The following is a 26,324-nucleotide window of genomic DNA, read 5'->3' on the forward strand; positions in this document are numbered from 1 at the left end:
GGTGAAGCAGAGATCCACCTGCAGTCCACAGAGAACCCCACAACTGGGTTCAAGGAGCGTGTGACCCTGTGGGAAGCTCATGTACAGCAGGGTCATAGAAGGACTTATGCCCTACAGGGACCCACAGTGGAGCAGTCTATTCCTGAAGGATTGCATCCCATGGGGGGAGAGGGGGGAACCCACATTGGAGCAGTTCGTGAAGAACTGCAGGCTGTGGAAAGGACTCAAGTTGAAGAAGTTCATGGAGGACTGTCTCTCTAGAGGGAGGGCTGGTTCCTGATGCGGCCTGGAGAGGCTGCTGGCCTCCCTTGCTGCAAGAAAAGACTGAATCTAGAAATCTGTAGGTGTCTTCAACAGTATTATGTGCAGAGTTTCTCATACAGCTAAGAAATCATGCCACATGCAAAACAGGTGACAGTGGAGTAGCCAGAGCACAGAAAGCCCCATTTTCTGCATATCTTTTGAAATCGAGCTGAGGTTTTTCAATACTGTAATGAAAATAATGTAGCTAAACCTGTATTTCTACATTCAAAAAAAGACTATTTTCAGGAAAGATGAAGGCATGGAAGGCTCATCTGACATTTTTTTTAAGAAAACCCCCAACAAACTCTTAAGTAGAACACATATTCCCATATATGCTACAGCCAGTAGCACCTCTTAAAAGAACTGAAAATCCTTTCCCAGAGGTATCTCTCTAAGTCCCACTTCCAGGGACTATGGCTCTGTAATATATGAAACTACACCATTTGGATCAGGATAAAAACTAGAAGTAATTGATCAGGTATTAAACCTGCTAATATCACATAATTCATTTCATGTCAGTGATACCCCATTGTCATATCTCACTCAGATCTCACTACAGCCCCATTACCTGAAAATTCCTATTTCTGGAATAGGGGAATTAAAATTTTCAACTACACACTTCCCCCCCCGCCTCCAGAACAATGAAATGACAGCACATGTCTTCAAAAGCAGAAATCTGCAGTTCAGATACCTGTTAGGCCTTCAAGGCTTTGTAGCCTTGCTACCTACTAACAGGTATCAAAACTGTAGTCTGTACATAAAGATCCAAAGCAACATTTGTAGTACTTTATAGTGTGTATTATTACATTTGTAGTAACACAGGAGTTTTATTTGAGAAAGAAACTGTAGCTTTTGCAGAACTGGTGAAATAGAGAAAGCAAACGCAAACAATCATCTGCTCATGAGGAAGTGATAGCTTTGGGAAACACCTGTAAGGGTTAGAAGACAACAAAAGAAAGAAGAATAAATTGTACATTTTAAGTCTTGTCCTCATCAAGGCACTTGGATGAAATAAAAGATAAACCAAACACATACTGAGGGTAGTGGAGAATATAGTAGAAATACACCCTCACTCTTTCACAATTTAAGAATACACATACCCTGTAAGACCCGTGCAATACAACAATACCCCAAAATGCTCTTTATTACTTGTAATTGGCTAGCAGGAACAATTAAGGGTGATGTCTTACAAAAGACCAGGTACTGCACAAGTCAAATTTAAAGAGCAGGGCAAATCCCAAAACACAGAAGAGAGACACACAAGGACAAACAAGTCACAGCCCATCTTCGACAGGAAAATTTAAAAAAAAATCTTGCAGTTCCTTCAGATCTCCACAGGATCACCCAAGACCCTAATTTTACACAACAGCCTATAGACTCAGAAAAGGCCTTGGTATGAATAATCATCCCTATGAAGACAAGTTAGGTATCCAATGACAGTTCCAAGTAGGAACCTCACTGCATCTTTAAGCAACCAGGTATCCCACAGGGTTTGGCCCGAGGTCCAATTCACTCAATCCTCAGCATCCCAATTTGCACTACTGTAGGAGGAGAACAAAAGCAGCAGGGCTGCGAAGTTTACCTGCTTAATACATGCAAAGCTCTTTAGCATTCTCCTCCAATCCCCTCATAGATGTGCAAATCATTGTATTCTTACTGTTCTGGGATAATACTGCAATTTGATGGCTTGCAGAAGGAGGCCTCTCAGCAGGCCGTTTCCATATGAAGGCTCCCTTAGGAGGTGCTGGTGGGGGTAAGAATTCTGAAAGTGTAGCTCAAGGGCCACACGTTGAAGGAATCTTTTTCTTTGCTTCCTGCCCTATCACTACCATATTGTGACACCTTGTCAGAGAATTTGAAAGAGGCAATGCAACAATATGAAAGTGAATAAAGGATATTGAAATGCTCCATCTAAGCCCAAGTGTGGAATCCAAGAAGGTAAATGCAATTTCATTTTTTTAAAGTTATATGGTATGTTAAAATATTCTTTGTTCATTTGGCTCTTTAAATGTCCTCCTCATGCAATGCAGTTTCTGATTGACCAATTAATGAAAACAGCTTAAAGTGGTTACTCTAAGACCTTGCTTCTTATGAGTGATTTATGGAATTTTGAACACTCTACTTAAACAGTACAGGATGCTGCTGGCATAAAGCCTATGTTTAACTCAAATGATGTTCACATGTGTGTTTGCAATCAAGACTATAAGCACCAGAAACAGGTGATCCATAAGATAATTCAAAAAGACCAGCTTCTTCCAAATGTATCACGGACATCATCTCCTGAAGTTCAGACCTTTGACTCCCTTCTGCAAAAACCACTTTATTATAATGCTCACACTTGAAAAAAAAAATTTACCAGCAACTATCATGCATTACTTTTTTCTCCACTAAGTATTTTACACCAAAGCCATAATAATTTAGTTAAATACTGATAAAACTTCTCTGGAGCAGATTTTTGGTTCAACTGCAAGAGCTCCAAGTTAAGCTTAAAAGGCCTCCAACTGACCAGATCTTTTCTTCAAATTGATGGGAAAAGAGTTTGAATTTTTGTTGTCTCAAATGTCAAGATCTACTAGTGACAGGAAATGCATCTCTTGAAATGAAAGCTATATTCAGTGTCCTTTGAAGTGTCCTATGCAATTGGTCACTTAAATGGGGAAGTAAGGGCTAAGAAGCAGAATCTTTTGAAGAGCAGAAACTTTATGAGCAGTTGAAATAATTCCACTTAAATAATGCAAAAGTACATGTAGAAAACAGTCTGTACAACATGCCTGGCCACTCCCCCTCCACTACCAACCCCAGAAACCCCAAAACACCTTCGCCCAACAGAAACTCCCAAAAGACATTAGGTGTCAAAGTTCTAGTACTACCTGTGAGCCAACCCATCACTGAGCAACTGCATTTGAACTGTATTTTGAGCTAATTAGAGGAGGAGCAGTGTGTATATAAAAGGTGATGTTCCTTCCACAATACATGCCCTGTTAGTTTAGGGTAATTTTAAGTTAATATGAAGAACCAGAGAACTATTTTTTAAGTATTTCCTTTTATATACTTTGTTCATGCTGATAGAATGCTCATTTTCACTTCTGGTAGATGGTGGTGGTGGTGGTGGTGAACACAGCTTATCCCTTCTGACACCAGTTTGGGAGCAGAAGGAAGCAGAAAAAAAGAACCCAACTTATGTTGTTTTTACCTCTGGCCTCATCACTCTGTAGGATGTTCCTGGCATCGAAGGACAAAAGGAGGGAAAACAATTGCAGTAACAAGGAAACACACTAACACCCAATGCAATTCTCTAAGAAAAGCAGAAAACAGCAGTAACAATGATTGGAATAGCACCCAAGTTGTTATCTTCTCCTTTCTAGTCTCTAGAGGGAATACCAAAGGTTAAGACTCTAGACAACATTCTGAAAACTTAGAGACCAAGTTTCATACACCCATTCAGGTTTATGTTTTTTAGACTCTTTTTGTTTCATTTTGAAAGAAAAATTTTCCTTCCAAAATATTCAGCATTTTTACAGATGCTTACTGAAACCTACAAAAACATAACTAGTTTGAATTCACTTACACCAACTTCCTTTTTTCCCAACATACCTGGTTTAGTAAGCAGATCAAAACCAGTTACAAATGTTTCACTGTGGGATTACAAACACCTTTTTAAGTGGAGAAAATATTAAGAAAAAATTTGTAGTGAAAGACCAGACCAAGAAAAACTTTCTAAGTTGTCTGCATTCTTACAGCAAAGTACTATTATAATCCTTTTAATACATGTGATGAAACTCTTAATAGAGGTGAGTATCCCTAAGGAAGCAGATTTCAGGCATAATATAAGTATCATAATTCAATAGGAAATTACTTTTTAGACAAAATGCAACAAGATCTCCACAATTCTCTTGATTGTGAAAAGAAAAAAAATACATGTATCTCTCTGCAAGAGAAAAGATCTTTATCAACATAAAATTGAAAGTGATACTTAAAATATTTTAAACCCTGCCAACCCCCAAAATACATCTTCATTATAATTTTAAATACAAACATGTGATATATAGTCAGAATTTGCTTATATTCACCTCTGAACAGGTAAAAACAAGAAAACAAAACTAATAATTAGTAAGCAATAATCACAGTTTTATGCAAAAAAATGAAAAGCAGCTTTGACAAGATTTTAGACCTACATTCTATACCAACAATGAATTTCAAAATAAAACCCTAAGATAGTCTTAAGTAACTGTTTTAATTTTTAATAACTCTATTTTTAGATCAAAGTACACACTAGATACAATTACTACAGATATGATGAGAAACAACACTAAACTTAAATTCAGGTTCTCTTTGCTACTAATTTAATTACACATAAGAAAAAACCAAATCCAAGCAATGTTACCACTCCCATTTTTACTAATCTTTTTTCCAAGGTGGCTGCTTTTTCTGGAAGTTTCACTTGCTTAGGTTTATTCTTTTCTTCATACTGAGACAGATGTTAAATCCATGTAAAAAGTGCAGAAAAAAAAAAAGTTAGTGTGAAAGCTTCTTAAGTAGATTATAAAGTACCCAGTCATAAGAATCTGCATGCATCTAGGATAGATATTACTTCTTTCTGTCTCTGTCCTACTTAATTTGAAATAAATGTGTGTAAACGTTCACCTTATCTGATGTTATTATTTTGTATTCTGTAACATATATATTCTAACATAATTATTCTGTAACATATATAAGAAAAACTGTTCATTTACAAACTTAATTACTCAGGAGTAAACCACTGCTATTATTAGATGTTACAAAAATCTAATAACAAAATAACTGAACCTTGACTGTCAAATGTTTTAGCTAGAACTTCTGCATTTAATTACTAAAAAAACCCTGTTTATTTAAAAAGAAAGTTAAATAGGTAACAGATTAGACTTACTCAAAATTACAGGGAGAGTGGAAAGTACCTAACAAATGCCTTCTCAAATACATGTTGAACCTGAGTGGAGCCTTGTCATAAAGGACAGCAGGGTTAGGTTCTGATTTCCTACCTTAGTTACAATGCTTGGAAGGCTGTCTCATTTACCATACTTTCAAAAATCATATGCTAAGACATTTACTGCTGGCAAAGTCTTGTCATGACTAAGCTTAGCAAACAGTACTGAAAACTTCAAGGGAATTTATACAAACCTTTTATGTAACTGTGTCACTTAAGATTCACAGGTTCACAATAAACGCTGGGGTGCTCTACATTCAAAAGTGCTCCATCACAAATTAAGTAGCACAAAAATGTCTTGTATTAAAGTATTCATAAATGAAATTTATAAAACATAACAGGATTTTAAAAAGAAGGATTTTCTTTCTTGAAGTAATTAGAAGACTGTTTCACGCAGGATACAAAGACATTGTGCTTTGTCTTGATAGCTATAAAAACCTTACATACTGATAAAGTCAAGTGGCACCAAACTTGGAACCCTCCCAGCCCTTATAACTGGCCTGCATATATAGGAGGCAAATATATACACAATTGATGATTGCATATGCAAAAAAAGGAATAAATAGCTACTAAGTTCTTTGCCACAGTTGCTACCCCTTAATATATTTGGTGTTAAGTGATTTATTGGGAGAAGGCTGTTATATTACATTAAATTTACTTAAACTACAGGAAATTGCATTAGTAGCATTATACTCAAGGTCTGAGTTCCACATGGCTTCGTTCAGCAACAGATTCCTTTCTGACACTGATGCTCCATTTACCCTACCCCAGCGGCCGTTCATTTTACCAGCCTATTACTTAAAATGACCCCATCTGACAAGAGAGTGTCACTGTGTTGGCTTGAGAATGACTGATGTGGTGCTAACATCTAGCCTTGACCTCTCCCACCCTCTTCTTTTGTCACTCTGTAGAGTTATCTGGGATGCCTCCCATTCAATCCATAAAACCTTAGTATCTTCCTTGTGAGTCAATAATTCCAAACAAAAGATTCCTTAATTAAAAAGTAAGAGTGCAAGTATTCAGCATGGCCTCTATGCCACAGTGGTTGTCCAAGAGTACAGGGACACATTCCAATTAATTCCTTCGTGCAGTAGAAAGAAAAAAGTAGATTATGCTTTCTTTTGGAGATTTTCCACACTTCCATGGAATATTAGAGATTATTTCTCTTTCTGTCCATGAAAAGGTGGAAGGGGGAGAGATTGATGCAATGTCCAAGCTAAGGCTAAACAGCCTTTGGCAGACCAAGGTATGAAACATTACCCTGATATATGTCACATTTGAGGTTGCATCAGAAACTTGTACACAGTATTTCACAGCCTCACTCACACACACCCACCTCTACCACGAGGTCCTTCAGTTTGTCAACTTCTTCTTCCAACTTTTTAACACTGCAAATCACATCTTTGCAGACTTCAATATAACATTTAGTTGGTGCCCACTGCAGTAGCATCTGTTAATAATTATAGTTATTTGCCATAATTACATAATTGTAGATCTTAATTTAGTATTCTACAGTTCATGTATCACAAAAGACAGTGCCAGAAAAGGTCTACAACTGCATTTATGCTGGGTTTTAATTGTATGATTTATGCACAATAAGCTACTACTCCCTAGCAGCCTTTGTTGGAAACTTTTGTCACCTTAACTCTCCTATCAGTAGAAACATGAAGAAACAAATCTATCTCATTTAGTTGTATGGCCTAACTCTTTGAAATATATTATTTTTAAGATGTGTCCTTTAGAGAAAGAGCACTGGACAGCTTTCTATAACTATATAACAACCAAGATGGTTGATGAATATTCATACTTTTTATTTTACAAGGTGGAATAATGCACACTAAATCAATCTTCTGTTTGGTTGAATACCTTGTGAGAATTTTTGAGGAAATGGTTATTCATGGTCTGCACAGGAATGATCAGCTTACTACACTCTTTATTCAACTTCTGAAGAAACTTGAGCAATTCATCTTCACTAGAAAGATAAAATATTTTGTTACTTGTCAAATGCTGTAACTTCTTGCAAGCTGAATATCACATATGAATTTTCAACACTGGCTAGTGAGTTAGACATGCAGTTTCATAACATACAAAAAAACCCAGTATCATTTTAAAAGTGAGTAGGTGTGAGATATTTAACATCTTAGCAAGTTGTTGGGTATTTTTTCCCCTTGTTTGTCCCATCCCCTCCCTCCCCTGCCTTATTTCTGAATGACAATACTTCTGACCTGCAGCTTACATTTCTGAGGTAGATGTGAGGGAAAAAGTCTGGTTTGTACTTTGGAGCTAAGACTGAAATGATACTAGGTTTAAGGTAACACAGTCTCCAACAGAGTTGAAGAAAATAAGAATTCAATAATACTGGCTTGGCCCTTGGATCTGGAAACATATACCTCAGAGCCTAAAATATCTGACATTATCTATTTTCAAGAAAATTTTTAGTTGGTGCCCAAACACAAGCAGGAAGTCAACTCTTAAAATTTAGTTTGACCCATGTCTCCAAAAAGTGGAGAGAAGGACAGAAAAAATTAACAGATTCTTTTCAGCTTTAAGTTTCTAAAGCTTCCACATGACACTGACTCAACTTTACTGGAATGTCAGAGAAATTTAGTCATAAGTCATGGTGCCAGCCAGAAACTTGCTGCTGCTCACCAGGAAGAAGGAAAGAGGGCAAGGAAGAAGATCATCCAGTTGCTTTTACTGAGTGACCTCTCAAACCCTGAAACTCCTGAGAAGTGTCTGTATCTCCAGTAGGAAAGTTTCTGCTAACTCTAAGATATTTGGGTCAATAACAGGCAGGGCCAAAACAAGAGACAATTACAAGTTCCTCCTGCAGAGCTTCTTGTTCTGCAGAGCCATAGTATCTGAATAAACTAACTCAGATTTCAGCATTCCTCCATTCCCTAGGCAATCAGCTATTAAATGCAGACATATAACTAAATGCAACATACACACAGCACTTGCTTCTTTCCTCTGAGGTCAAAAAGGTATCCATAAAATTTGTCAAACAGCTAAACTAAGCTACACACCAATGCAGTGCATGTATCCAAATGGAGATGGAATTTAGGTCATTGAGTGCCATAGAGTGCCTTCCTCCAACTTTGGGCACAGGATCATTAGTGAGTAAAATTTCTGCCACTGCTCAGGACATCGGTGATTTGCAATAGTGCTGAACTGTTAAGACTTTAACATTTAACACAGAAATATAAAGAAACATAATAGGTATGCTGGAGGTTTAAAACCAGTACTGGACATGGTTTTCAGGAAGATGGAGAAGTACAAACGCTAATTAGTTTGTTTCTATAAAATAAACTATTGCTTGTTTCAGAACAATGTAACTGAACTGAGTATTTCAGGTAAAGAGCCCAAACACTAAACATCTGGAGATAGTCTAAAAGCTTCTCCCACATTACTACACTCAAGCCATAGTCATAAATACTTTCTTCTACTTAGATAACTTTTTAGCTGGCATCTTTTGTGTTTCATTACAAAGGAAATTATCTTTCGGAATTCTGGAAGGATTCTTGGCAAATACAAAGTATTTTTCATAGGCTTGAATTAGGGAGGGGGAAAAAAGAAAAACATTTATTCTATTATACTATTTCACTACACCATAGCTCTTAAAAAAATCCCCATTTTCATAGAATTTTATACTTGTTGTGGTGACCTGCTCTTATATTTAGAAATGGAAATAATGTTTTCAAAAAATTATCACTTTAAAAAAGAATTAATGGCTGTCAAAACATCAGTGGCTACGCAGTGCTGGACACTCCGTAAGTTTATAATCAATCAGTTCAAGATTTTCTACTATGTTAGTTTTTCTATGACTTGATGACTGATTCTCCTTCTCACAGAATGACTTTGAACAAGTGGGAAGTAAAATCTTTATATAATAGCATGTAAACATAGCCCAAGATTTTAGTCTAAAGGTCAGATGCCTAGAATACATGTCAGGCAATTTTCTAGAAAACTATGCAGTGCCTGCTGTAACTGAAGTGCTGTCATATTTTGTGTACTTCAATCTTTAATTAATCAATTATTTTCTGGTTTTGAGAACTACATATGATCTAAACCCACACTATACTAGGAGTAAGATATGTCACTGGTGTGTGAGACTGCACCAGATACCGTGTGGGTATTTCATTGTATTTGGCCACACACAGTGAATAGATAATTTTTTTTTTTATTTCTCTACTTACTCCCTCTGTTCAGATTTTTAAGATGCTCTGCTTGAATGTACATACTAAACACTACTGTGGAACAATCTGAAAAAAAGCATACACTTTAACACAAAATGCCTAAAGCTTAAACTGGGAAAAGTCCCCTTAAACTGTAGCTAATTTTTGCTTGCTGAAGAGTCAACATCCATTTCCAAAGGCACCCAACAGATCCCTGGTCTACCACCTCAGCTCAGCAGCAAAGCCTCTATTTTAATACAAATGGCTCAGATGCTGTTAGAGCATTTATGGTGTATCTGTATCATACTGGTTAATATCCTCCTGCATGCTGGAAGTTTAGTACTTCAGTACTGCAGCACATGTACACATTTGCAAGATTCTCTTCTGAAAGTACACAGTTGTTGTGATAGAGAATTAAAGAACCATAGAATATCTGGATTGGAAGGGACCTTACAGACGATTTCGTTCCAACCCCTCTGCCATAGATAGGGACACCCTTCACTAAACCAGCTTGCTCAAAGTCCCATCCAAACTGGTCTTGAATACTTCTAGGAATGGGACACCCACAGCTTTTCTGGGCAACTTATTCTAATACCTCACTACCTTCACAGCAGAGAATTTCTTTCTTACATCTCATGTAAACCTGCCCTCCATCAGTCTGAAGCCACTCCCCTTTGTTCTATCACTACATGCCCTTGTAAAAGTTCCTCCAGGCTGAACACCCCCAAGTCTCTCAGCCTGTCTTCATAGGACTGGTGCTCCAGCCCTCTTGTTCATCTTTGTGGCCCTCTCCTGAACTCCCTCCAGGCTGATGTCCTTCTTATGCTGAGGGTCTTCGAGCTGGTTGCAGTAGTCCAGGTGGAGTATCATGACAGTGAATAGACAGGGAGAATCCCCTCTCGACCTGCTGGCCACTCCAGCTGCAAGTGCACATTTGTTGTGTCATGTAGAGCTTTTTCCAGGAGCTGAATTTGATGATCCTTGTGGGTCCCTTCCAACTCATGATATTCTGTGTTTCTGTAATTCTTGTCAACCAACACTCCCAAGTCCATCTCCTCAGGGCTGCTCTCAATCCACTCTCTGTCCAGCCTGTACTGGTGCTTGGGATTGCCCTGACCCAGGACACTTACACTTGGCCTTGCTGAATTTCATGCACCCACCACTCAAGGCTGTCAAGGTCTGCCCTGGGTGGTATTCCTTCCCTCCAACACACCACACAGCCCTGTGTCGTTGGTACACATACTGAGGGTGCACTCAATCCCAGTCTCCATGTCTCCAGCAGAGATGTTAAACAGTACCAGTCCCAACACCAACCCTTGAGGAGTGTCACTTGTCACTAGTCCTCATCTGGACGTTGAGCCATTGCCCAACACTCTTGCCCAGTGTGAATGTTCAGCCAATTCCTTATCTCTGAGTGGTCCCTGAATGAAATCTCCTCACAGACCAGAAGAAACATTCAAGTCCTCTATCAGGACTTAGAAACAATAAAGTCCTCTATCAGAGCTCTCTGCTCTTCCAGCCCATCTCAGCTGTTCAAGAGCTTCCTCAAATGCCTTGCACATCCTCCCAAGTCTGACATCTCAAACTTTGCATTGTGATGCAAAAACGTTCCTCAAGCAGGCCACAAAGTCTCCTTTTAACAAACACAGCAATGGATAAAGGTACCAGCACAGCACCAGCACTGGCAGCAATCAGTGTTTGAATGATTGGTTGGGAGTGGAAGACATACTGGACAGTCTCATGGACCTGGGACTCAAAGACAACACCGTGCCAGGATCACATTGTGACTTGACTGCTAATGCACAGTGTCAGTGCAATTCAGTTTCCTCCAAAGCACAGAGACATGTACAGACTGAATTTGAACCCAAGCATATTCTTTGGGCCGATGAACAACAGAACTAACAGGGACTCTAGCCTTATAGCATTCAAGTAGTGCAGACAGCTCTCCCCAGCATTTTGGAGAGGGAAGGGATATCTATGTGAGTACTAGCACAGCTGTCAGATCACTAGTCAAGAGGGAAATACACACACTTCAAAGAGGAACTGAATCTTTACTATCTAATATGAGCATGGAATTTAAATTGAGGTCTAGGTGTGTCTTCCAGGAAAAAAATATCTTACACATAAAAGATAAGAGATTTTAGAAATCTTACGGCTCCCTTGTACTTACTATATACTTCACTTTGTGCTGGATGTGGAGTGCTCTAGCAGTGCTTAGGGAACTTATCAAGTTTAATAAGGTTGCTAAGGAACACACCTCTCAGCTTGGGCCTGGCTTCTATGGTACTGCACAAGACTATACTAAAAGTATGAGAGGTGTTGCACTTAAAAGCTGATGCCTTAATACTGTAATGGGAAAAAATACCAAGATGGACTGAGAGTCTGAAAGAGTAACCCTTTCTTAAAAAAATTCTCCTTATAAACCTACTGATATATATAATCTATTATAAGGAAAATAGCTTCTAAACTTGCTTAATTGGTAAGATAAATAAAAGAGATATTTTAGAAGCCAGTTAAGCTTACAATGGAAGAGAAAAACAATGAAAAAATCTAGAATCTAAACAGAAGTAGCATTTATGATTTAAGATACACATGTACAAGATATAATTTTATGAGTTGAAAATTAAGGGCCTATGCAGAAGTTATATGCATCTCTCCCTCCCACGTTTTATTTTATTGCATCTTAAAATCAGACAGATTTGACTGGAAGACTAACAGAGCCTACCTTGTCTAATCTTCCAACTTTGTTTGTGCAAAACACACCCACCACCAGCTCCCATAATCTACTAACTTGCATATTCTCATGAATGCTATGCATTAAGGGTAAAGTGAAACTATTTTACCTTTGAGCCACAGAAAATAACACGGTCACCTTAAATTGTTAACATTTCATTTCCATGTCCTTAGATATACTGTTAATACCTCAATTCCAGCTTCATAATTTCAGAGATGTCTTCAAATTTTTTTTCTTCCACTTGCAGATCGTTAATAGCATCTAGGAGTTTCTGCTGATCCCCAGGATTTGTAATGCCAATCTAAATTTAAAGAGTAATTCCAAATATTATTTACTTTTAGACTTACTAGACAGAACAGTACAGTAACACATTTCACTAGCTTCTAAATATTAAGATTTAAAAGAAATTCTTTTTAAGTTATTGCAACCGGCTACAATGCATGAAAGTGACAAAGGAAAAAATAAAACCACAGAAAATATTCAATGATGAAGAAAAAAATGACAAGAGATGAGGAACTGCTGAACTGAAACTGCACAGAATACTCAGAAAACCTGTTTAGGGTTTATTAAAAAAATAATAATGGTAGTTTGCCTAAGTACCCCGTCTTGTTAGGATGTTAGGCCTTCCATTTCAGAATGATCTGAGTCATCTCTGACAACAAGATAATGAATCATCATGATGGTGATTCAGCATTAACTCAGAGAGAAAGAGTGGAAATTATCAGATCAGCATCAAATGGAGAATTTTAGAGGAAGACATCTTTTAAACTGAAGGAAAACAAAAAAGATACATACTATCTAACAGATTCTCCAAATGATGCCTGGAGCAGAAAACACTGGCAGCTGTGCTATCCATCAAGCATCTCAGATTAAATTTTAAGTCACATTTAAATCCTAGACTAAGAGTTTTCTTGCAGAACACTTAGTGAAAAAGAACAGTTCATTTTTTAAACAATAAATGCTTTTGTGCCACATTCAGTATTTCCTTTGCTCATCTGACAGGCTGCTGTGCAACACAGGACTTCTGGTGTTAGCAGCCCTAACATGCTCGCCCACACAAGTGAAAAGCCTCTTGACTTTGCTCCTAAGGCACCAGGCGCAGACCACTCCTGCATTTGAGACTGCAAGGATCTCAGAGTCTCCAAACCTAGACTATATGGGACCCTCATTGATATTCTGTGGGCTTGTTACCTTCTGCACCCTCAGAAATCTGGAAGATATTAGTGTTTGCAGTCTCCCAGATTTCTGTTGGAAAGAATTTTGAACGAACAGCTGATGACCCACATCAGATCGACATTCTAGGGAAGAGACTGTGCCTAAGGAAAGGCTTGCTTTTTTCTGAGACCCAATGTTATGATACTCATTGTTCACTGTGACTGCATAAAACTGTCCTCCAGGTTCTCCACCAATCAGAGCTAAAAAATAATTAAAGGTACACTTGTGAGCCCATAAACATATCAAAACCATGTTAAGTTTATAGACAAGTAAGTTCTTCAGTAATGAAAAATCCAAAACAAGATTAATTGGGAATTTAACTACAGGTGTCAAGAACTTTTGAACTTTTTAAAGTTAAACTTTTGAAGATTTCCATGGGTCCCTGAATGAATTATACTGAAGTCTTTTTAGCAAATATCACTAGCAGCCTTAAGATAGAAAGATCTGAGTTTTGTTTGAATAATCTGCTCCACTTGTGTTGAGCTGTAAGTTTGCTCAATTAATTAGATTTCAGGTTTGCCTTGTGGAGCCCTATCTGGTATGAACTAATATTTTCTTAAGGCTTACAAAGCATTACAGCAGTCATTTTATCATGAATAAGTAAGCAGACTTCTGCAATAGCAGTTATTCTTGAGAAATTAAAACAATCTTGCTTAAAGTAGGAACTATCGTGAAGACTGCCTTTGCTTTTGACTCCACCTTCTCATTCCTGAAACCAGCAAATCAGGATGCAGCTTTCTGATCAGCATATCAGGAAGATGCACTTTGTTCCCCTAGAAATAAAACATAATTTTGTTCTTCTGCAAATGGATCACTGAGCACCACCATAGCTTGAAAATATTTGTCAGGAACTAAAGAATGTAATAAATGTCACTATAGATAAAGCCTTCTACCACCACACTGATTCTGCATTTAGTGCTAAAAGGTGCAGAACTTAGAGATGGAAGGTTGATAGATCAATCCAAACTACTTCCCAATTTCTAGATCATCTCTGCAAGAACATGAAGTGACCCAAAACCTGATTCTTCATGCAATAATGAATGCATGAAACAACCACAGTGCCATAAGCCCTTCTTGATGGATAAGTGAATTTTTAAGTTGATGTTGGTTCACTTGTGTTCTGCAGTCCAAATTTTCCAAGTATTATTGTGAAGTGGCCATGTTTAAGAACATGCAAATGCTGTACAATGATTTGCTCATATCTGTAAAACAGACTATATGCACTCTCAATTTTAGCTCAACTCTAAGAACATCTATTTTATTCTTTGCTTAAATACATACAAGGCAGCCCTTCAAATCCAAGCCCCAACTTCACTCCAGCATGAATGTGACGAGAGGTGAATAAGATGGCCTCAACACATGAAAGATGATATACTGCACAGATAAAACCAGTGAAGTTATGCACAAACTCTTACAATAATGCTACTTTGCCCAAGTAACCACTAATTTTAATTAGTGACAAGATCTGACATATTTCTGTCGAATACTAAATGCTTTTTTCAGGGAGTGGGGGCAGAGGAATGAGTCCTGGAACTGTGATATAGAAGCACATAGACCAGGCAATTATCCACTTCTGTAAAGTTCTGGATTATATTTTGAATTTTGATGTGTCAACTTTTCATTACACAGTCTCAAATCCAAAACAAGATGCCAATTTCTCTTATTCTAAATTAAATTAAATGTAAGAAAGAAACTGTTTTAGTCCTAAATGCATCCAGATGCTAAATTACTTCTGTTGCTATCTTATCAGAAAAATGCTTAAAACAAAATAAAAAATGTGTCATAAGTAGTGCAGGCAAAAACCTCCAAATGTTGAAAAGACATGTCCCAGTATACTGAACACATTTTTTTCCAGAATGGAACAGTTTATAAGCTTGAGGAATGCAAGGATTTCAGCTTGAAAGACTCATTGTTTAGGCTCTGTTGTAAAATACAGATAAAGGTATTTACAGAGAAAATATCTTCCTATATTGTTTGATGGAAGAAAGCTTATCATGTTAATGACAGGATTTCTCCCCAGTTCTCTGGATACAAAGCAGCTTGGTTCAGAGGCATCCATCAAAGGTCATCATTAATCTTTGTAGTAATAAGATCCAGGCTCTTTAAAACAGCTGGCTGTTAGCTAAAAGTCTGCCATCACAGTGAAAACTTTCAACTCTGAAGTTACAAGGAAACAGATTAGATTTCTTCTATCAGCAGCGTGGGGAGAAACCGTGAGCAGAGCTCTAAAACAAGACTGCACAAAGAATTTTGGATAACTTATGAAGAGCTAATAAGCCAGGAGTGTTATGCCATTTTTTAACTTCTCAACTGAAGACTCACTAATTAATTTATGTCCATACACAAAGCATGACTTATTTTTCAGGAACTGTTTCCTGCTGTTGCAAAATTAACAGACAAAGCAATTAAATTCTTACAGATATTATCTTCCTGTGTAGAAGCAGCTGATCCCTGTTTGTTGAAAGCTTTTTGTTAGTTACTTCAGTTTGTTAAAGCTTTTTTGCTTTTATAATAACAAGCCCCGAACAATTTAGAACAATGAAACAGAAGCTTTGATTTTGAGTGAAATTCCACCTCTTTGGGGAGGGAACCATAAAGCTTAGCCATTCACTGAAGTTCACAATTCTCTCCTCTTCCCTCAGTGTTCACTGGACAAAAACAAGCAATAACTACAATATCAAAAAGCAAGTGATCAGTATGATCATACACTCTGACAGATTTACAGTTTAATGCAATCATGCCCAACACAGCAGCTCACACATAATGAGAGGAAATCCACAAGAATCTCCTTAAAGGACAAAACTACTATCAATAGGGGCTTTAGAATTCTAAAAATCCCAGGAGACCAGGATGCTGTCCAATGATCCTGAGGCTTCAGAAAAGCAGTAACATCAAAACACACTGACATGTCTTACAATATTTTGCCCTAGATGAACTCTTAAAAGTCTCTTCACTGACAAAGCTCTCTACATTAACATCCCCTGAGAACACAGAATTACTTGCAAGTTCTGTCAGAAAAATTAACTACTCAGTTGCAAGAGAAAACATCAAGCAAATCAATCCATGCTGACATCCACTCTAAAGGAATACAATGTTGGATCCAGCTGCCAGAACACACACCTCCCTGGTACCAGGACTAGGAAAAAAAAAGCTGACACTAAGAACATGGGACACTAAGGACTAGCTCCAGTACAGGGAGCAGTCTTGAGGAGGCTGTTTTTACAAAGTCTCTTTGGAATCCCAGACCAGAGATTCCAGAGTTCCCCAGTAAAAAGCACTCAGAAGAATCCTGCGGACTGAAGTACTTATATTGTTCCAATGAGGCTCCTATAATTGGATTTTATTATAGCATCCTCCAGTAAGCACAGAAAGTCCTTGCACTTCCCACAGGAAAAATTCCAGCAAGAATAAAGAACAGCAACCACCACATCTCAGCTGAGAACTGAAGCCTTGTAATAATACATCATTTAGTCAAAAGACCAACCTTTGCAAGCAGCAAAAGACCAACCTTCCCAGCTGCAGTAAACTGCAAGAAACAAAATCTCCAGTTTTCTTCCCTTTTTGGGGGGTGGATAAGGTTTTACAAACCTGTTTGGGATACAAGATTCTACAATTTAAGCAATTGTAATGTAAGAAAGCTCTTCTTTCTCCACCAAAAATTAACACCTCACAAAGGACGACCACATCTAAAGTAGTTGTTCAGTATTATCTACTGTTTATCCTAGCACTGACTTCTCTTGAGAGAAATCACAATTAAAAACTAAAAACGGTAACAACTAACATTTAAACTAGAACGATTTCCTGCTTATCAATAATCACTCGTTGATCTGTGAGATTACATACTTCAGAAAAAGCCTGTCTATATTCACAATAAAATTCAAGAAGTTGCAGAAGATGTTGAAAGAATTCTTGTGAAGTTAAGACATTTATAATGAGAAGACATTAAAAACATTTTAAAAAAAAAAAGGACAAAATTAAATTATATTCTAAAATAGTAAACTGACCTGTATTAAGTCATCTTTTTGCATGGTCAGAAGTTGTCTTAAAGCTATATCTTGTTCCTGTATAAAACAAAGGGGTTTCTGCCATCAAAAAGAATTTCAGAATAAAACAGTGTCAAACCTGATTTTCTTCCCTGTTTTACTTCAGTTTTCAGGAACAAAACCAGCTACAAAACATCATTATTGAAGCATTGAAAGATCTGTCTAGTTTAGAAACATCAAACTAGACAGATTGATGTATCTGTCATGTATCAAGAAAGATTGATGTATCAGCATGTATCAAGAAAACCAATTTAGTCCACTGCAGTTTAAGTTCCCCTTTTATATAAAAAAAAATCTGTTTAAGAAATTTATTTGAATTAATATATTAAAGGTAATATAACTTTCTTTTTAATGCAATAGGTGCATTTTACTTTCATGTATTACTTGACAGGTAGCAAATATACCACAAAATTACCTGCAATAATTCTCTAATGTGTTCTAGACCAAGACCATGTAAAAACACTTCCATGTCATGAAAAGTTGAATAGGAACTGTAAAGATAATTAATGAGATTGAAGTTAGAAACAGTGGAAATTAAAAAAAAAAGAAAAAAAAAAAGAAAAAAAAGACATTCATAACAAAATGTTACAGAAAAGCTCCCCAGACATAGCACTTGGGAGGAACCTGAAGTTGCACACACCTGATGACAGAAGTACCTTACAAGCATACAACGTAATCTATCAAAAATTTTTAGACGTCTTTTCTGTCTAATAAGTTGAATTGAGCCCAAAGGGGGATGACTTTTGTACATAAAGTTAACTTTAAGTCACAAACATTCCAAATGAACCCTGAAGTTGGGTCAAAAAAGCCTGAAAAATGTGGAAGTGGGGTAAAGGAAGACAAGTATGTACATAGCATTCATATTAATTGGACTTAGTCCACAACTGTTACCCTCTCCATTCCAGTTAAGCCAAAAGAGGTTCTCAAGAAAACAGGACTGCGTGTAATTAAAAATAGTGGAAATTACTCCATCAAGAAACTCATCAGAAGACTACTGTTGAGAAGGTAGATTGAGAAAGTAGTTAACACTGAACTGTCAGTTCAGAGTTTAACATTTATAAACAAATATAAAATACCAATTTTGATTCCCTTCTCTTGAGGGACTGAAGCATGTCCAGAGAAGGGCAGTGGAGGTGGTGAAGGGTCTAGAAAGTGAGTTGTATGAGGAGTGGCTGAGGGAGCTGGGGTTCTTTAGCATGGGGAAAAGGAGGCTCAGGGGAGACCTCATCACTCTACAACTACCTGAAAGGAGGCTGTAGCCAGGTGGAGGGGTTGGCCTGTTCTCCCAGGCAACTAGCAACAAAACAAGAGCTGACACAAGGGAGGTTCAGGCAGGACATCAGAAGAAATTTCTTCACTGAAAGGGTGGTCAAGCCTTGGAACAGGCAGTCCAGGGAGCTGGTTGAGTCTCCACCCCTCAAAGAGTTCAAGAAATGACTGGAAATGGTGCTTAGCATTAAGGTTTAGTTGATGTGGTAGTGTCTGGTCAAGGGTAGGCCTCTATGGAGGCGTATTCCAACCTAAATTATTCTAGGATTCTAAAAACAGAATTGGGTGAGGCCTCAAGTACTCTGTCTGAGACTACCTCACTGTCAACTGCTACCCTGTGAACTGCCATCAGCCTAATGCTACAAAAGTAGAGCATTCCAAATTCAGCAGGACTGCCTGAGCAGGGGCATTCTGATCAATCAGAAGAGACTATGGGCAGTGCAACCTGTCTTTTTAAGACCATGCAACTCAAGCTGAAGGACACAAGCAGATGGTTTGTTGAGGACTTCTTAGCCAAGTTCTTGCACAAAATCATATCAGAAATCTCTGAAGTTGCTGAAGCAGGTGCTGATTTCAGGCATAGGGCACCTTCAAGCCTCAGGGTCAGGGGCACCCTCTGCCAAAACTTCCAGAGCTTAACTAGTGTTCATACTTAATTTTGACTCTCCAATTGATTAAAGAAAAAAAAAGAGCACAGCTCTTGGTGGCAATGAAGCTGAACATAGGCATTCACTGAAAGCATCAAAAATTTAACATCAAACAAAGATAAGAACAGAACAAGAAGTATGCAACAGGGGAGCATACAAATTTAACAGAGCTGAAATGAACTGACATCAGAACTTGGCTCTCCTACACTTTACACTAAATGAGAGGTAAGAAAAATCTAGAGCATGCTCTTTGTCTATATTGCCAAGAAAGTTTGCAATCTTGAAAAATTGATAGTACATTAATATACTTACTGTGGACTCTTGACAGCACTCCAAACAAGACACACATTATGTATCAGAACAACTTAATCATTTATATGAACAAATACAATATTTTAGGAATGTTTGTAAGCTAAAATTACACTACAACTGTATTTACCCAACACTGTAGTCAGAGACAGCTGTCAGAAATTTGCAGATAGCCTCTTGCTCAACTGCTTTATGGTATCTCCCTTGCAAGTGATTTGCAGCCAACGAGAGCAAACTAAATATCTGGAACATCCAAAATGAATTAATTATTATCAAAACTCAAAATGTATAAAAAATACATGGGAGTAAGATTACAATCAATTACTACTTACAGGGAACATGGAACATCTGCCACTTCTCTAAAGCATACATCTATAATGAGAAGTTAAGACTAAACTAAGAGTTTACCAAGTGCATTTATGAATTTGGTTAATTCAGAAACACAAGGATGAACACTGAGCACAGTGGTGTCTATCACATTGTCTAAAAAAAACCCTACAGAATCTGCCACTACAGAAAAAGCCAAACACCAACAAAGTAATTTTTGCTGCTTGTAGACAAGAATTCTATGCAGTAAGTTCTCTAAAGAACAAAAGGCACATGACTCTTTTAATGTCTCCACTTCCAGTGCATATATAAACATAAGATTTACCAATCTACAACTGACAATCTAAGTTAACTGTATGTGACAGACAGGGGTTCTTTTAACTAATTAAAGAAGAAGCCTTCTGGTAGGCATCACTACGCACTGGTGATGGATTGCAGACACTGAACTGCCTCTGTGTGGGTTTTGAGATAGTTACAAGAAAATTCAGCAAAAGAAGTAGCACCTCAATAAATCTAAAAAAAATGATGAAACCACTTGCTTAGAATTTAAAACTGGACTGGCTGGAAAATAAGCCCCTACTGAGGCTAGCAGGATGGGGGAGAATGAGAACGGTAAAAGTGAGAAAACTTTTCATGGGCTGAGATAATACAATTTGATACATGAAGGGCAACAAAAAAACAAACCCAAAAGCTAAAAAGCTAAGTGATGCAAAAGCAGGCACTTACCACCTCCCACCAGCAGACCAATGCCCAGCCACTCTCCAATTTTATTGCTGAGCATGATGTTAGAGGGCATGGAATACCCTTTGTGTCAGCTGGAGTGAGCAGCCCAGGGCTGTTCCCCCTCCAAACCTCTTTCTCACTCTCAGCCTACTTGCAAGAGATGGGGAGCAGAGTGAGAAATAAAGATGGCCTTGATTTTGCACAAACACAGCTCAGCAACAGCTAAAACACTGGTACATTATCAACCCTGTTTTGGTCACAATCCTAAAACACAGCACCACACAGGCTGTTTGGAAGAAAAATAACTCACAGTCATATCCAGAGTAATACAAAAGAAAAATATTTTCCCTCCCAGAAACAGTTTCTGCAGACATCATCTGTATGACAGCCCCTTGGGTTGTTCACAGCCTGAAAGCAGACCCTGAAGCTGGAAGAAGCTCATGACCATTAAATATCTCAATACCATCTGCAAGACTTTGCACCAATTGTGTGAAAGTTAGCACTTCAGGTCAAGAGGCAAGAGCCATCTCTCAAGTGTGACAAGCCTGTATTCCCTCCATGTCAGAGAAAGTCATCTCATAAGATTATATGGCTGCAACCTGCTGAACAAGTTGTTTATCAAAGGCAGAAGGCACTTGTAACCCTTCTTGGTAACCTGAGCCAGCAGATCACTGAGCCTCAGACACAGATCTTGCTAGCTTCCACTGACAGCTCTGTGCATAGCTATTATTTTTGCTCCTGCCTAGCCCTTGAGTCTGGCAGGGGAAAAAAAAAAAAAAGAGTTAAGAAGCTGTAAATTACAATTCATAAGAGTGAATTATACAATTTTGAAGAGGCCGTGTATAAAGCCACATCATTGATAAGAGCAGCTCAAAATACAGAGGATTACGGTCTGACTGATCCACCATGTATCATCTGATAACAGCAGTAAACATTTATTTTAGGAGAATACATGCTGTCTTCAGTAGCTCTTTATACTGGTAATTAGCAGCTGCTCTTTCCATGATCTGATGGCCAATATACATTACTTCAACCTTCCTCCAGAAAAAGGACTTTAAAAATGGTCACTACCAACTACTTTTTTTTTTTGGCTTCAGCCTTTTCACTTCCAAACTCGATGAGAAGCTATACACTACAAATCAGTTTTATTATATCTGCATTCTCTCACATACTTTGGCATATAGATTAAAACACATTTTCTACTTCTCATATCAACACTGCAAACATGAATAATCCCTTGTTTTGTATTCTACATCTAAAGTCAATGATTCTGAAAGAATAAAGAAAAAATGTTTCCAAAACACTACAATATAGCCTTTACAGACCCGTGAAGAGTTGTGTTATAGCAGAAAATAGTTTGTTATAAACATAAATGTAACCGCACTAGTATTCAACTAGCTGCTATTATGTAGTTATTAAAGTAATATTTCTACAAAAATTATATGATTACTGAAAACACTTTTGACACAAAACACAGAATTTGCATTTCTAAGAGAAATGAAATACCTCTAAATGTTTATTAATTTTTGCTAGGTCTGCTGCTGTTTTTTCATCCTTGGTCTGTAGATTTTTGTCGGCTCCTAGCTCAAGCAACTTCAAAATTACACTTTTATGTCCATGCTGTGCTGCCCATATTAATGCCTGCAAAGAACAACTTTGTTTTACCAATTTTACCTATGAAGCAAAACCCAACAGTTTCAATCAATAAAACACAGCCAATATGGAAACAAAGACAATTAATGCAAGAGGATCTCAAAGCAGTGCTAAAGGGGAAAATTCTGAGAAATATTTCTCAGAAAGCTGTACTTTGAAACAAGATAGTGGGTATACACTTTTAAAATTTCTTATCATTAAATACAACACACAAAATAAATCACTTACTGTATATCCATTTTCATCTTGGGCATTTATGTGTGATCCATGAGCAACAAGAAAAGCAACAACCCGAGGATAGCCTTTTCTAGCTGCATACATCAGTGCAGTCATTTGTTTCCTGAAAGAAAAGGCACCAGGTGAAATCAAGTATGTCAAAAGGCAAAAAAAAAAAAAAAAGTTGGCACACTTCTATTTTCATTTTAAAAACGTATTTTTAAGATACACTACCTAACTGATGTGTTTTACATGCAGAACAATTTCAATCCAAAGTTTGGAAAAAATGTGCAGTTTCATTGTGGGCAAGATGTAAATCACAACTGAATACTTAAGAGAAAGAATATTAAAAATAACAACAATGTTAATAAATGTAAAACTCTCTCTAGTAGAATTAGTGTAAGCAAAATATCTGTATCTTTAAGACCCTGCAGTAGGGGCCTTGTGTGTGTGTGTGGAGATTGCTTTTATGCTGGAGATTTTCAAAGCTCTCCAGTGAGGTTTTTTGGGTCTCTTCTCAGGGTGGTATTTGCATTGCTGCCCGCTTGATCTCTGCTCAGGTAATGGCCATTCTGTTTGGTTTTTTTTCCCCCTTGGCTCAGAGAAGCTGCAGGAGCAATATCTGAGCTACCTTGATGGTGAATTCTGCAGCTGCCTGTCTGAAAATCCAGGGGGGCACCATGCTGGCAGAAGTGGAGCAGAGCCACCCTGCTCCAGCCCAAGACGATGTCGACTGCATGGAGTTAGGAGAGGATGCACTGAGTGGCTCCAGCCCAGCTGTTTCACCTGTTGTGCCCACTCTGCGGTGCCTTGCCATGGGGAAGCTCTTTGTCTGCTGCTGGAACAGCTCTGTGAGGCTCCTGCCTTCCAGGGAGGGCTCTCACACCATCTTGGCACTCTGTTCTACAAAGCCTGAAACTCTCCTACCAGGCTCATTTTGGGAACAGATAGTTTCCACCATTTTGAGTCTCTCTTTGTTGCAGAAGAGTATGAGGTCTAGCAGTTTTTTATTTTTTTCCCCGCACCTTTTGGCATTCTGTTTCTTAATAAACCACTGTTTTTTCTCTTTCATCTATTATTATTCATTTGTTATTGGTGGGAAGGGATTGTTGGAATACTTAAATGAGATGATTCATTCCAAAGTGCTCTCCTTTGAAGTGTCTCAAACCAAGACATGATCTTACACTTCTAGAGATGCTTACAAGATGAAGCCATTACGAAATATTTCTCAAAAGCTTCTGTTTGCAAAGTACCTTTGAGATGCCTAACACATTCTTTGGTGGAATAATACTGCAGAATTAAGGAAAAAAAAAAAGGCAGTATTGGAGGAAAAAGATTGTAGAGTTTCTGGTTGCTACTAAGTAATAAGATTTAAGGTAAAATATTTTATTACTGTTGTTTAATTAAAATATATTGTATTTTAAAAAGCAATAGTTTTAAATGAAAAATATTATGTATTGCTTGTAATGTATAGCTCCATGTCAAAAATCTGCTTTCTAAAGATTATTCTATTGTGCTAGGATATATCTGATGGGAGGACTGTTCTTCCCAATACTGGGTTTCTTAATAAGTTCATCAGCCACTAGAGGGATCCCCAAATTCATGTCTTAAAGCAACTGCCTTAAAATTTCTGCCTCCTTCCAGACAATACTGCTAGAACTAAGGCATTGCACATCTTTCTTTGGCTTTGATCATTCATACAAGGATAATGTTTTGTCTTATGCAAACATAGTTAAAATTGTACTGAATGTAATCCAGTAACGTTACAAATTTGAAACAACCTTATGCTAGGGGAAAAAGGTCAATCACACAGAGATAAGCAAAATGAAAGGTAACCAGACCTTCAAGACATACAGTTGTCCTAGGGTGACGTTATGATGCTTGTATCCCCATTCATGTGTTCTGTTAATGTTGGATATTATGTTCTGTACCTTTAAGACCGGCTCTGAAGCGGGAAAGTTTTGTTTTGGTTTTCTTATCAGCCTGGCGGGACATGGAGACTGCAGCTTTTGCTTTTGCTGCTTTTGCTTTTTGCTTTTGCTCTCTCGCTCTTGCTCGCTTTGCTTCTGCTTGCTTTTGCTCTTTAGCTAATTCAGCTAAACTGTCCAATTTCTTCCTGGACGGTTTCTCCTTTCCTTTTTCTGATCCCTTCGAACCTGCTCCGGACTGGGACCTGAGAAACACCAAGATCCTGCACCTTCTGGCCTGCAGCAGCAGCCCCAGCGCCGGAGGGACTGAGACCAGAGTGACCACCCCCAGAGAGACTTTCTGAATTTGTCATCTTGTTTCAGAGTGGTGTCATCCGGTATTGTTCATTTTGTGTGCTGGGGGGTGCTGTGCTTGTTAAATAAACAGGTTCTTTCCACTCCTCTCCAAGAAATCCTTCCTGAACCGGCTGGGGGGAGGGGCTGTGTGGGTTTGCTAACTGGAGGAGCCCTAATTTGGAAATTCTCCTCCAAATTGGCCCTAAACCTCGACAACAGTCAACAACATAAAGTAACTTGGTAATGAAGCAAAAAGACTTGTATCAGTCTAGAACAGAAAATAAGATTTTCTATTTCTTTCTCATTTCTATTTCTTATTTTCTAGAACTAGTCTCTAACTTAGTTCATCAACACTACAAAAGCAGAAGTTCTGACTATATATGAGGAGACATTTCACCATGCAGCACAGCCAATCAGTGGAACTGGCTGCTCAGAGAAATGTTTTATTCTCCTATCTCATTGACCAGATGGCAACCTAGCCCAATTTTACAGCAGACATAGCTTTAAAGAAGTTGGACTAGAAACCTCCTGAAATCCCTTCTGACATGAATTACCCTATGGAGATTACTATAAAAATAGAGAAAGACTATAATCTCCATCTTCAACTTAATAACTTATATCCATATATCTCGCTATCTCTACAGATCTCTATAGAGCTGTCTATACAAAGACATATACAGAAATCTATATTTTAAAGAATGAGCAGAAGTTGATGATAACCTAATAATTTGTAGCCACAAAATGCAAACTTGTTTGCTCAACATGGACACTCACTCCCATGCTTCTTTCTTTTCAGTGGTAGGTAGCCTTTGACTAACTTGCCATGCCATCACCTTTGAAATATTTACAACTTACATCTGACTGCAAAACCAGTCCAATCACACCTGATTTCATTTTCATTTCTCTCACTCTCAACCTTTTTTTAATTTTGATACTACATCACAACTATCTTCTGCTTTTTCAAAGGAAAAAAAAACTAAACAAAAGTCCTGAGGCTACAGAATAGTCTTTTCTCCAAAGAATTTGATGTAGTTACAGCTGTATAGTACAGGCATGATACCAGAAATCAATGCAAAAACTCAATGACACTAAAGCCACTAAAAGAACTGCTCAATTCGCAGGTAAAACTCAATAAATACAACATTTAAAAGGTCCATCAACATGATTGTGCAATTAGTACTGCAAGCATTCAATTTTAATGCTTGAGTTTTAACTTCAAAGGGAACAAGCTGTTACAGGATAGAAATACATGCATTGCTGCACAAATTTGCACCTCTAGGTGCAAGAGGGTGCCCTGAGCCACCCCATGAAAGCAGCATCCATTTAAACGTACGGCCACAGGAGGGAGACAAGAGCACTGGAGAAAACAAACCTCCACAACAGCAAGCTTTAACATGGCAAATCCACTGTTTCCTGCTTAAGTTGAAGAGAAACTAAACATATTGGTACATACATACAATCTAGAAATGTTCATAGAGAGTGT

The 26,324-nt window shown here is 37.9% G+C and overlaps 1 protein-coding gene across 1 annotated transcript in view; it reads right to left on the minus strand.

Annotated features, from left to right (window-relative positions):
* Positions 1–150: 150 nt before the first annotated feature.
* ASZ1 (ankyrin repeat, SAM and basic leucine zipper domain containing 1) overlaps positions 151–26,324 on the minus strand; it is a 39,980-nt gene continuing 13,806 nt past the window's right edge. The window contains exons 5-13 of the mRNA XM_054632247.2: positions 22,590–22,701; positions 22,215–22,349; positions 19,789–19,901; positions 17,849–17,924; positions 17,395–17,451; positions 12,364–12,476; positions 7,133–7,238; positions 6,603–6,716; positions 151–4,771 (exon numbers count right to left, since the gene is read on the minus strand). Coding sequence (XP_054488222.1) covers positions 4,625–4,771; positions 6,603–6,716; positions 7,133–7,238; positions 12,364–12,476; positions 17,395–17,451; positions 17,849–17,924; positions 19,789–19,901; positions 22,215–22,349; positions 22,590–22,701 — 973 coding nt within the window. The 3' untranslated portion in view covers positions 151–4,624. The remainder of the gene's footprint in view (positions 4,772–6,602; positions 6,717–7,132; positions 7,239–12,363; positions 12,477–17,394; positions 17,452–17,848; positions 17,925–19,788; positions 19,902–22,214; positions 22,350–22,589; positions 22,702–26,324) is intronic.

This window comes from Agelaius phoeniceus, chromosome 5, assembly GCF_051311805.1.
Source record: "Agelaius phoeniceus isolate bAgePho1 chromosome 5, bAgePho1.hap1, whole genome shotgun sequence".
Lineage (NCBI taxonomy): Eukaryota > Metazoa > Chordata > Aves > Passeriformes > Icteridae > Agelaius > Agelaius phoeniceus.